At 37.2% G+C, this 13,512-nt stretch overlaps 2 protein-coding genes across 9 annotated transcripts in view; both read left to right on the top strand.

Moving 5' to 3' along the window:
- Nucleotides 1-7,150, top strand: part of dlgap2a (discs, large (Drosophila) homolog-associated protein 2a) — a 238,503-nt gene extending 231,353 nt beyond the window's left edge. For all 8 annotated transcript variants that reach the window (XM_067455481.1, XM_067455487.1, XM_067455480.1 and 5 more), the window contains 3 exons: nt 371-462; nt 1,550-1,702; nt 3,331-7,150. In XM_067455481.1, the coding sequence (XP_067311582.1) occupies nt 371-462; nt 1,550-1,702; nt 3,331-3,531 (446 nt within the window). In that variant the 3' untranslated portion in view covers nt 3,532-7,150. The remainder of the gene's footprint in view (nt 1-370; nt 463-1,549; nt 1,703-3,330) is intronic.
- Nucleotides 7,151-7,652: 502 nt separating this feature from the next.
- Nucleotides 7,653-13,512, top strand: cln8 (CLN8 transmembrane ER and ERGIC protein). Its single transcript, XM_067455479.1, has 4 exons — nt 7,653-7,815; nt 8,097-8,328; nt 8,689-9,048; nt 11,159-13,512. Exons 2-4 carry the CDS (start codon nt 8,140-8,142, stop codon nt 11,477-11,479), a joined length of 870 nt encoding a protein of 289 aa, XP_067311580.1. The 5' UTR covers nt 7,653-7,815; nt 8,097-8,139; the 3' UTR covers nt 11,480-13,512.

Genomic DNA, 13,512 nt, shown 5'->3' with positions numbered 1-13,512 from the left:
AATCCATGAGGACGTTTTAATTGGGTGTTTAGTACAATTTTGCTATAAGCAACAACTTTATTGTTACTTACAGAGCTTAAATATGAAAAGAGCAGATGTAGTACACACTGTCTTTCAAAAGGTTGTAGTCAGATTTGTTTATGTAATGTAATAAGACTCTTATGCTCACCAAGATTGGCTTATTTGATAAAAATATACTGATTTCACATTTACTGCTTTCTTGAAGAAACATATGCATACTCATGTACAAGTTCGCTGGTATATGAGTGTACAGATGCTTTATGAACTCTATGAACTGTGTAAATGTGTGATATTTTCAATAGCTCTCATGGTTATTAAATATTTATCTCTTTCCCTGTTTGTGTGTTAGTCTTGGGGAAGATCCGGAGTGCTGTAGGAAGCGCACAACTCTTGATGTCCCAGAAATTCCAGCAATTTTATTGGCTTTGCCAGCAGAACCTAGTAAGCACTGTGCCCATATGCCAATTTGTACGAGTTTGTGTTGTATTTATGTTAGTGTGATAGGCTTTGTACTCACGGCAGTTCTTCCCCAGATGCACCACCACACTTCCACGGGGGTTGTCTGTGCTGGAGTAATTGTTGTGTAGTAGCTGGCCTTTTGTTCTGCTGTAACATTTATTAAATATGATGCACAGCAGCACATCAGCTGATCTGAGCCAGGCATGCAGAGAACACAAATAATGATGAAGTTTTGTAGCATGCAAAGTATAGAGCAATGAAACAACCTAAATCCTCCTGAAGAAAATACTCCTCTATTCAGTGGCAAACACTCACAGTGGTTGATTTGGCCACATACAGATTTAAATAAAACAAATGATACAAATATAGTCATTGCATCAAATAATAATGGTTACACTTTAGATTAGGGAACACATTCACTATTTACTAGGAATTTTCCCTCAATAAACCCATAATGACTGCTTATTAGTAGTAAGTAAGGTAGTTATTGTAGTGGTTATGTTTAGGTATGGGGTAGGGTTAAGGGACCTAGAATATGGTAATGCAGAATAAGGCAGAATATAAGAAGCCTACTAATAAACAGCCAATATGCAAATTTGCATATGCAAATATGAAGTGTTAAAGTAAAGTGAAATATATTATCAATGCATTTAATTTAATGTAAATAATTGTAAATAACATTTAAAATTTGTATTAAAAATAAAGTTTCCTAAAACAATAAATAATCGTTTAAAAATGCAATATGTAAATGGCATTTGATAAAGCATTTAAATAGTTTTTTTTTTTTTTATACATTTCTAATTTGAGGTTTGCCATTATACAGTTCACACATGCAAACTCAGTCAGCAAATGGAGAAGGATTTGGCAAATACATAAATATTTTTTTAAATGCTTTATAGATTTTCATTTCAGTGTAATACTATTATTGTTATATTTAACTATAAAATACTTTTTAACATTAATTTTAACAAATGTTTATTAGTCGACTGATTTAGTTATTTACATTTATTATTATTAAATTTATTATTTAGGTATAGTATCATGTTTTAAATTTTGGGCTGTGTTGCAGGACCCCAGTGCCATGCCTCGGCCCACCTCTCAGGACCTGGCTGGGTTCTGGGATCTGCTGCAGCTCTCCATCGATGATGTTACCTCCAAATTCAATGAGCTACAGAAGATCAAGTCCAACGATTGGAGGCTTATTGAGAGTCCTGTGAAGAAGGTGAGAGCTGACTGGTTAAAGGATTTTTGATGGTCATATTAGTCCATAGTAATATTTATTGACATATACATTACAGTTCAGAAGTTTTATATTTACATTTACATGAATAATGTTACAAAAAATCCAAACAATAATGTTATTTGAATAATGTTATTCAAATAAATGCTGTTCTTTTTAGCATCCTGAAAAAAATATATTAAAATGATAGTTCCCCCTTTAAATTAGAATTAAGTAATTATTTACTCATCCTAGTGTTGTTCTAATGCAGTATGCCGTTCTCTCTTTTTCTGACCACAAAATGAGAAATAAAAAATAAAGTCCAGCTCATTCATATAATGGCATTGAATAGCAACTAGCATAAAAAAAGACACAAAAGTATCAAAGAATGGTCCGATGCTACACGATATTCCAAGTGTTCTGGGGGTATACGATTGTAACGCTAAAGTCCAATAAAGATGAAGACAATCAGGGTCTTCAATCAAAATGAAAGTGAATAATTATTAAATAAAACAAACTCAGGTGGATTAACAGGCAAACAGCGACAAAACAGCTAGACACAAACAATATGAGACAATTAACTGAATGTAAGGAGGAACTTAAATGCACAGGGTGAATCAACTCAGTGAAAAACAGGTGACAACTAATCAATAGCCATGGTAACAAATGAAGAGTGGGAAAATGGAATAAAGGGAAAGGGTGCACATTCGTGAGACTGTGTTAGCGCCAACAGTCAAATCCTGGACGAATAATTTGCTTCTCCATCAATGAGTAAAATAAGGTCAATGGTAAACATAACTTGACTATACTCTACAACGTAAAAACACACCCATCCCGAAAACACAAATTTTGAAGCTGTCATGTTTATTTTTTTAAATGTATAACTAGTTAAGAGGAAACCACTGGTGGCATTAGTATTCCAGGGTTTGAAGTCAGCCGCACTGCCATTATATGGAAGAGTGCAAGCGGGACATTTAAAAAAAATTCTCTATTTAAAGGTGCACTATGTAGGTTTTTTGCAGTAAAATATTCAAAAACCACCAGGCCAGTGTTATATATTTTGTTCATTTGATATCCCAAATGTTTCCAACTGTTTGTAAATTGTGAGAAAATTGCTATTTTAACAGATGAACCGGGACGTCTGAGGAAGTTGTCTGTCAATTGCGTCATATATGCGTTACCCTCAGTTTGCTTTATTCTTAGCAGTGTGCAACAAGTGTCACAGCAGCCGCTGAGCAAACACAGAGTAATTTCATAACATAATTTTAAACACACTTAAATGCATCTAATATGATAAACAGAGCGGCGTTACCTCATGACAGGAAAAGAGGAAATGTCGCCCACAACTGTGTCCCGTCACAATAAAAGTCCCGCTACTAAAACACAATTAATTAAGTAAAAACACAATATTGCAGTTTGTGGTGAGTACTCACCTGGTGAGTTACAAGAGACTTCTTTCAAAAAGTCTTACCGACCCAAAACTTTTGAATGGTAGTGTATATTGTGTTTATTAATTAAAATAAATATGTAAAAAATGTGTCTATATCTCTATATATCTATTACCTGACACACATTTCAATCAAATAAAAAAATCATATTTTTTGTTTGGATATTATTTGTTGTTGTTTCAGCTCCCGCCACCAGTACCAAAGAAGACATTGCGTAAGGGTGTGACGAGGGAAAAATCTTTGGATCTCCCTGATCGCCAGAGACAGGAAGCACGAAGACGCCTAATGGCGGCCAAACGCGCAGCTTCATTCCGCCAAAACTCAGCATCGGAGCGGGCCGACAGCATCGAGATCTATATACCGGAGGCCCAAACGCGGCTCTGAGAGTCACAGGGAACACCTTTATTACAACATCATCATCACTTTCAGTAACAGAGCCAGTTCGTATCACATTACATTCATCAAGCGAATCAAAAGAAACAGAAGGCTTTCGTACCTGTCAAAAGGGTTTTGTAACTCGTTTCAGAACTGCCTACAACATCCTTATGAAGTTTTTCCTTTTTAGTGAGACATACTTCTCCGAAATAAACATATTGCACAACATATCGCAATTGTAGATCCACGTGATAATGACATTGCTTGATAAAGCATAACTTTAGATTTAAGCTTTAATCACAGCGTAATAACACATCCAATCTGATGATCCCTCAGTGAGTGTCTTTATGACATCTATTTAGCACTTTCAAAATAAAGAAAATTACATTTTTAGGCCTCAAATCTAAACAAATCATTTGTTTTCGTTAAATGAAGAAACCTGAAGAAAAGTGTTAAGTTCTGGTTCCATCTGGTTCCATTCTTTCAAGTTTTATAGCTCTGTATTTCCATGGTTACATTTCATTTCTCTATCTCTCTCTCTTTCTTCATCTTTGTGTTTCTCTTTTTTTCCTGTCTCTCTTCCCAGTGAAGTTCATAGTATTTTTCTGATGAACTCTCTTGGGCGCATTTATGTAAGTGCCAGTGCTGAAATACCTCAATCATACATTTTAGACTGAAGCCTTAGACTAGAGCGGACAGTCACAGCCTTTTAAAAAATGTTGTTGGTCATACACACTGTTATGAGAAAACTTAAATCTCAGCCTGAGGGTTTACACTGTCGGATTAGAGATCAGTTTTTATCATTCTCCTACTTACTGATATCAAATATACAGCTGTCACACTACTACGTACTTGATGTTTATGTCATTCTAGAGGAATTACTGTAGGATTTTGAGTGCAATTGCTTAAAAACCTAAATTCAACAATGTAAAGGTTCAAAAATGCATTTTTGCACTTTCTTCTTCTAAATGTATGTTTGTATGTATTTCCAAGGGAAATGAAGTTCTAAAAGATATTGTTGCAGTTGAATTGCAAGGTTTTGTGAGACTATCGATTTATCATTTCAGGTCTCTGAATGTTTTCATGCTTCGCATAGTCATTCATCAGTTTGCATTTATTTTTACTGAGCCATTTTCCTCTCCGTCTGCTGTTGTCTAGCATCTGACCCATGTTCTCTGCAAAAAACCCTGCTTTTTACGTCCTTTTTGTATGTCTTGACAGAGAATCAATGATTCTGTCTCGGTTGAAGGAGATGTCGGGTGTTCCCGTAATTATCTAGATGACTTGGTGGTTGGTGATAGATATTTTATCTATTAGACTGCTTGCAGTCCACATACCACACATCTGTGAGAGTGTGCAGAATGATAAGTTTTAACTCTATAATAAAAGTAGAACTGTTTTGAGTCTATTTGATGGCATTTGTCCAAACAGGCGACTGCAGTACACAGGATGGTTGATTATATTAGAGGACCTCGGGTCCAGAGATTTTAGTTTCTGCTTAAACATCCAGCAGTTCAGATATTCTGTTAATATGAAGTGTAAATGCATGGACACTTCTGGTTGTCTCGTCCTCGACTCGCAGCCACTGAAGTGTAACTGCTGACACACTCAAAAGCCTTCAGAAAGATTTTTTTTTTAATTTCCATATTTTATCCACTACATATCATTACAGAAATGGAATGTCTATCAAGCACGGTCACATTTAATTTCAAATGTCAAACCATTTCTGCCCTGTTTTTGCCTCTGCGTCATAGAAGGAGAAGAGGCCAGAGATTAGAGGAGATTAGTTTTATCACTTCCACTCCAGTTCCTTTTAGCTTTACATTCTCAATTTCCTTCACAAGATGACCTTGAGGAGAGCTTTCCGTTAGAAGCAAATATAATTTCTCTGCGCTCTGTACTTTTCTGTTTTATTCCATTGTTCAAACACAATTACAGCATTTCATCCAAGAGAGGCTTGTAATCGATGAAGATGACTAAATACAACTTTTCAGTTGTAAATTGCATCTAAAGTCACGATGCAGTGTCTAGCTCTCATTTCACACCAACAGTAGTTTGGATTGATTGTTTTGCTAGTCATTATTTGAAACAAGTTCTGGACCATTTACAGCTTTGCAGTGTGGCCCTCAGGGTTTACAGAAATCCAAAGGTCATTGCTGATGCTTTCATGGCCTTACAAACAAGTCAGACTGTTGAAATACACACTAAACTGATGGGTAACACGTTATAATATGGTCTTTTTTGTTAACATTAGTTAATGCATTAACTAGCATGAGCTAACAATGAGCATTATATTTTTTGCAGCATGTATTAATCTTTAAAAAAGTTTTTAAAAAGTTTGCTAAAAATATATTTGTTCATTGTTTGTTCATATTAACTATTGAAATCAGTGATTATATGATATTTAATTTTTCATTATGACAGAGTGAAGGGATTTTTTTTTAAATCATGTTTTACGGTATGTTTTTTTTCTCTCTATATATATATCATAGTATAGAATTATCAGAGTAATTATGGTCCTGCAGTGTGGCAGCTGTCCTTTCTGATTAACCTGCTCAATTATCAATATGCAAACATGCCAATAATGCAGGCAGCGTTTATATGCCAAATATGCTTATGTGCCACATGTTCGAACAGCTCCTGCTGTTTATAGATCCTCATACACCATACTTCCCCATGTTTCATCATCATCCTTTCAACATGATAGTCTGAAAGCGTTATGGTGAGCTGGCCTTTAATAAACCACCTGGAAGAACAAATGCTCACTTCCCATCTTTTAAAACAGTGGAATCAGTTATCAAATGTTGATTTGTTTGTACGATGGCTATATTTTCTTCAACAGGGTTGCACCGGGTGGTCATCTTGTTTAAACCTCATGTACATTTACGCTACTCATATGTACATTTGCTTCATTTATTTCCATTGAAATTAACCATATGTCAGTATTTATCAAAAAGAAATTATTAATTTACCCTCCGAACCACAGTATTTGAAAAACAGCCAACGGGCCTTTGGCACCAGTGCGGACTGAGATGCCCCGGTTCTTGGTTTCTTACTGTAGAGAAGCTTCATCTTGGGACTGGACTAATCCTGGATCTCAGAATGTGAAAAGATTATAAAATCTTCGTGAAAATAACAAACGAGAAAGGTAGTTGTTTAGCTGAGAATATTTTCATTTATTATACTGTATATCATATCTATATGAAGGGTGAATATAATACCAAATATTCATTATTTGTACAGAATTATATAAATATAAATAGTTCTATATAAATATATATATATATATATAATATAAATACATAATTGATCCTTTGTTGAAGCAAAACTCTTTTTCTGCTCTTATTTATTGGTTGAGTTTTTTGGGTGGCATGCACCATTCTGATGCTGAATGTGGCTTTTTCTGCTTCATTGCTTTTCCAAATCCCTTTTTTGAATGCTGTTTATTATTACACTTATCATTTTAATTTATTTTGTATGTATTCATGAAAAGTTTAAATTGTGTTATTAATTTGTGTTACGAATTTGACTCTTTTTGTTCATAATCATCTGGATTATTTGTTTCTTTTCATGACTTGATTATTGCTATGATCATTGTAAATAATTCAGTCATTAAATTTTTTGAAGGAAATGAGTTATGTGGATTGTCTTGAATTAACTGAATTACTTTAACACAACACAACAAAATGATTTCCTTGACATTTTTATCATTACCAGTTTTGACAAAACATAAAAATTGCCACTGATTTAAACCCTGACCGAGTTTTAAACAACAACAACATAAATCTAAATCTAATAGCACTACAAAATGTCCACTTTAATGTTCTTCAGATCAGATTCAGTTCTTCAGATCTTAATTTTAACTTAACTAAAATTAGAAAAACTAGGCTATTTAATTTGAATGTAGGCTATTCAATAACGAAACATTTCTGTAGGCCTATGTGACACTTTAATTTAATAGTTATTCATTTATTGTTTCGTTGGTGGATACTGAATATTTACGGGAAGCCTAATTCATACTGAACAATATTAACAAAAATCGCAATTACTGCAATTCCCTGTCAGCAGACGGCGACAGAGCAGCGTTTAAATCAGCCTAATCATGTGATGTGGTCACGTGATGTGTCGGTCTCTGGTGCTTTGAGGGGAGAATCAGTTATGAGTTGTGAGCACCGGGTGTAGGAATGTGAGCGATGTTATTGTCAAGCTCATGTCAAAAGATAACATTATTAGTTCGAGTCTTTACTACACTTTAAAGAATGATTTTCCTGGACAGTATTTCGTCTACAAGAGGTAAGAACAAAGACGACACACTTTTAAAAACAACAGACTTGTAACGTGGAGTAGATGTTTAGTTAGTAACTTAAATGAGCTTTAAAAAGCATACAGCAGAGAGCTGACTCAACATTTGAATTATGTTAGGCTTCAGCTACTTTTTTACTCCTTCACATGGTGTTTAAGCTCACAATTTGGTATCATGCTGTATTAAAGTACAGGCAGAGCATTTTTTCTTAGTAATGCAGATAAATAGGATAGAGGGTGTGTCTGTATAATGAATGTCTTTCTTGTTCTAGACTGGTAATTGGTTTCATGGGAACTGACTGTGACATCTGAGCGATGTCTTCCCAACCAGATAACGTAATATTGTCCTCGGGGGAAAACTTAAACATGGACTACACTTCCCTGGACATTAAATTGAAAATCATTGCCCTGAGCTTCATCTTCTACACCTTCGTTTTCTTCCTCTCTCACATCCTGTCTGCCCTGCTCTTTCACACATACTGCTCGCTATCAGCCAAAGAAAAGGTACCCATTAAAGGGATAGTTAACCCAAAAATTTAAATTCCTGTCATTGTTTTCTTACCCTCAAATTGTTCCAAACATGTATGAGTTTCTTTCTTCTGTTGAACACAAAATATTTCCAATGGCCACCCATGTTGGTATTGATTACCAACATTCTTCAAAACTTTTATATTTCAAAATATTTTGTGTTCAACAGAAGAAAGAAACTCATACAGGTTTGGAACGACTTGAGGTTGAGTAAATGATGACATTTATATTTATTTAACCCTTTAATATGTTAATATTAAATTATTGGTTTTTAAAAGATTCAGTTTTTGTTGATATGATATCTGCCATGTAGATCCACTTTATCTTTGCTTCAAGGTCTTCTGGGATCTAGCTGCGACACGGGCTGTGTTTGGCATTCAAAGCATGGTGGCAGGTCTTCGAGCACTCCTGGAGGACTCTGCTGTCTTTTCTGATAAGATTCTCGGGCAGGAGGACTGGTCGTGGTTCAATGTGCTCTCCGCTACAGGCTTTTTCCTGTTTGAAAATGTGGCCCTTCATGGCTCCAACGTAGTGTTCCGGTCCTTCGATCTGCCGTTAGCTGCGCACCACTTCTTTGCCCTGGCAGGGTTTGCTGGGGCAGTTTTGTGGGACTGGGTGGGTCATTTCTTGCCTATGGTAACCCTGCTAATGGAGGTGAGCACACCCTTCACCTGCATCTCCTGGATGTTGCTTAAGGTGAGATACAAGGTCAAGATAAAATGTTTTTGCTTAACCTTGATCAGTTTGTGAGATGTTGTGCAGTTTGTTAATAGATATGTTTGCGCTGGGAAAATCTTTGTGAGCAAAGCAGCAAATAAATACAGTCTAAAGACTGTAGTGATTTTATGAAATGCCTCTGCTTTCTCACCTGCAGGCATGTTTTACTTCTATTTTGGTGTGGGAAAAAACATGTTTATCTTCCTCTTCTCAACAATTCTTGATTGCTGAGAACACTTATAGTTCTGCTATGTTTGTACACCCCTCTTAGAAAGGGGAACTGATAAGTTTCAGCCATTTAAGGGGCTGTAGGTGCTAGACTCTGAGATCTCTCAGGTATACCACAGCATTCTAAAAATGCAACGCTCAAGTTAGAAGTTCAACTTTTAATAAATCTATAGAATATTTTTTTATTCCACTGCTGTGCGTCTCACATTTTAAATTCGGTAATATTTTCTATATGAACTAACCCATTGGCTTTTTTTGCATTCCACTGCACTGCTTTTCCATAGGTTTTCTATGTAAACATGGCCAGATGGACTTTATCTGTTATTAACTTCATGTGGGTTTTTTAACATTGCAAGTCTTGCAGAGTTTTATGCATGACACAGCATTCTATAAACACACCACTCAAGTTAAAAGAAGTTCCACTTTTAAAAAAAATCTAGACCTTATCGCTGAACCTTGTTTTTTTTCTCATTCTACTGCTCTTTTTCTATGCAAGCTTAATTTCATGTGTCATTGCTTTCTTTTTTCCGAATGCAATTCATAGCGTTACACAAATATGCATTCTCTGCATTGGCACAATGGATACTATAGTATGAAATCACCTTTCAGTTTTCTTTTTCAGGGCAAATATTGTCTTGATGGATCACAATTTTGAAGACACACTTCCTGAGTGACTTAAAGGGTTAATTCACCCAAAAATAAAATTTATGTCATTTATGACTCTCCCTAATGTCAATCCACACCCGTAAGACCTCCGATCATCTTCGGAACACAGTTTAAGATATTTTATATTTAGTCTGACAGCGTATGTATGGACACTATACTGTCCATGTCTAGAAAGGAATAAAAACATCATCAAGGTAGTCCATATGTGACATCAGTTGGTTAATTAGAATCTCTTGAAGCATTGAAAATACATTTTGGCCCGAAAATAACAAAAATGACGACTTTATTCAGAATCAGTCTTCTCTTCCGCATTTGTTTTCAAACCTCAAATAAAGATTCAAACGGTCATGAATCTACGTATTGATTCATGATTCGCATCACCAATGTCACGTGATTTCAGCAGTTTGACACGCGATATGAATCAATAAGCTGATTCATGACCATTTTAATCTTTATTTGTATATTTGTAAATATACAAATGAAATTAATTAATTAGGTCTTATTTAATTCTATAAACTATAATACTGATCTGCCAACATTGTCGCTCTATGATAAATTAAAATAAGCTGATAATATCACCGTTTTCTCCAGATCGACTGTACAGCCAAATCAAATTTTGTTGCAATATTGTCCTGTTTAACACTGAAGCTGCTTTGAAACAATCGTCATTGTAAAAGTGCTATATAAATAAATTTGTTTAATTGATTGATACGCTGTCGGACTAAATATAAAATATTTTAAACTGTGTTCTGAAGATGAACGGATGTCTTACGGGTGTGGAACGACATTAGGGTGAGTCATTAATGACATGCATTTCATTTATGGGTGAACTAACCCTTTAATGGGATAGTTCTGTCATCATTTCCGCACCTTCATTTTGTTACAAATTTCTATGACTTTCTGTGGCACTTGAAAGAAGACGTTTAGAAAAGCTAAAAAAAACATACAATGTTAAAAGTTGTTTGGGAGCAAAAATTTATGAAACATTCCTCAAAATATATTTTATGTTCCACAAAAGAAAAGAAAAAAAGCATACAGGAACACTATGAGTGTGTGAAGGATGACTGCTTTTAAGCTAGTTAAATTGTTGACATGCTCTGTCATTTGCTCTGTGATCCAAACATTCCCCCTGTGTATCTAATTGTGTGAACTATTTTTTAAATTAACCTTTCCATTTCTTCTCTTCTTTGCTAAGGCGGGCTGGTCCAGGACTCTGTTCTGGAAAGCTAATCAGTGGATCATGATTCACATGTTCCACTGCCGGATGGTTCTATCCTACTATATGTGGTGGGTGTGTTGGGATCACTGGGAGGAGATGAACACACACATCCCACTTGTTCAGAGACTTCTGTTCTTCATAGGCCTCTTTCTGCTCACCTTCTTCCTCAACCCCATTTGGATGCATAAGAAAACCCTGCAGCTTCTCAGTCCTGTGGATTGGAACTTTGACAACATGCCCAAACCAGAGAACGGACCAGTCCAAAACCAGGCTCGACACAAACCCCACGCCAACTGATTAATGCCAAGATTAAGCCTTGTGGGATACAGTCTGAGGAAGGCTGCAGTAAAAGTCAGTTGGGAAAAGAGAATTATTAGGCAATTTTGTGCAGTTGTGTTGCTTTTAGTGAGTATTGTTTGAAGGTTTGTTTAAGAGCTTTAGGTTTAGGTCTAACTGCTTACAACTAGACTAACCACAACAACGTGAACACACAGATTGATGTGTAACATGATCTGTCTACTCAACCAATATCTACTTCAGTAATCGTCGCTCGGTATCTGCTTCGGAAACTTCAGCTCAAAGCCCTGAGACCTTTTTTTGTTTCCTTTTTATGAAGGATTTCTCTTTCACATATGTTGTGCATTGGTGTTGTTCATTGAATGTATGCTGCATTTAGTGAGCGTTCGTGGATGTTTAACTAAAGTCTTTGTGTTCTGCATGAATAGAGTTTGCTCTGACAGAAACTCTTTGTAGGGAGGAATGTGTGTGCATGTGCATGACAGGGAGGAACAAGGGATGGAAAAGAGTTGTTTTATTCTATGAAAGATTTCCATTTTGAAGACTAGAAGCTGAACTTCAGTCCCTAAGTTTATGCTTGATACTTAATTTTTTGTCATATTTTTACATTCTTTAGAAGGAGTTGAAGAACAAATAATACAAAAATTGACATTAATACATCATGACAGTAAATTAACTAATGCTACTACCAGATATGAATGAAGGAGAAACTATGCTTGATCTCTGTATCAGCTCAGGGTGAACGTCTTGGTTACATATATAACCCTCGTTCCCTGAAGAAGGGAACGGAGATGCCACGTCGGAGTACCGACGAATAGGAATCTCGCTCGCGAAAGCAATCTACTTTGAGAACAACTGAACGAGCCAATGCACATTGGCATGTAATGATTGCACCAGGTGCTCATGTCACACCGTGTGGGTATAAATGAGACGGTGATTGCATCAGATTATCTTTTTTGCAGAGGAGCCGAGTAGGTAGACTGGCACCCTAGGAATCCCTACCAAAGTGCCATGGACTCTGCCCCCTTCCAGTGCCCTGTATGAGCCTCCTGATCTCTCTTACCTGATGAGACAGGGCTCACACAAAGAAATCCATCACTGATGTTCCACATGACCCACTCAGAGACTATTGGATAACACTGGGAAAGCATGCCCTGGTGGAAAAGGACCGCAGCGGAACCCACATCTTACCCCGAAGGAGTTATGTGGAGTACAAAGCTGAGCCAAGGCGAGGGGGCTCCATCCCAGAAGGGAGGGCTCTCCCAAGGGAAAAGACACAAGCTTCCATGGAGGAGCAACGGTGGAACATATGTGGGATCCCCACAGGGTCACTTACATGGCCCAAGCCCAATATCGGTTCTCAAGGATTCAGAGGCCTGATGCCGGATGCTCCACCACGCCCGGCACCGAAGGTGGTGGAGGACTCCCAGAGTTTGTTTCTGGAGAAAACATAAGCGTTGAGGCGCAGCAAGCCGACAAGAGCCGAGCCTCTCAGTGCTTCTACCCGTTTGAGGTGAGAACACAGGAGGAGACCATCTCTACATGTAGGTTATAAAACCTATTGAACGTGTTGGGTGTCGCCCAGCCCCCGCTCTACAGATGTCTGACAGCGAGGCGCCACGTGCCAGCGCCCAGGTGGATGCAACACTTCTAGTAGTGTGCTCGCACCCTGAGCGGACAGGGCACGCCTTTTGCTTGGTAAGCCAAGGTGATGGCATTCACTATCCAGTGCCTCTGCTTGGAGACAGCCTTTCTCCTGGTCCCTGGCCCCTGAAAGGAGTGGTGGGAACCTTGGGCATGTAGCCAGGCCGGGGTTTCAGTACCACATGGGTGTAACCCGGCCCGAACTCCAGGCACGATTCGTCGACCGAAAATGCTCGCAGGTCCCCTACCCTCTTGATGGAGGCCAATGCAGCCAACAGCAAAGTCTTCATGTCTCACCAATCGATAAACAGATTCCACTTTAAGGCATAGGCCTGTCTTGTAGACGGTGCTCTAGCTGAAGTGATGATATTAACTACCTCTTGGGGTCA

Source organism: Pseudorasbora parva, chromosome 10, assembly GCF_024679245.1.
Source record: "Pseudorasbora parva isolate DD20220531a chromosome 10, ASM2467924v1, whole genome shotgun sequence".
NCBI lineage: Eukaryota > Metazoa > Chordata > Actinopteri > Cypriniformes > Gobionidae > Pseudorasbora > Pseudorasbora parva.
Note: the sequence above shows the minus strand (reverse complement) of the source record. Positions and strands in the feature narration are given on the sequence as shown.

Bases quoted from the DNA above. Each gene is read 5' to 3' on its own strand.
- cln8 (XM_067455479.1), top strand. From the start codon at position 8,140: ATGTCTTCCCAACCAGATAACGTAATATTGTCCTCGGGGGAAAACTTA. The intron at 8,329-8,688 runs GTACCCATTAAA...CTTTGCTTCAAG, and splicing joins CGCTATCAGCCAAAGAAAAG to GTCTTCTGGGATCTAGCTGC. The intron at 9,049-11,158 runs GTGAGATACAAG...TTCTTTGCTAAG, and splicing joins TCTCCTGGATGTTGCTTAAG to GCGGGCTGGTCCAGGACTCT.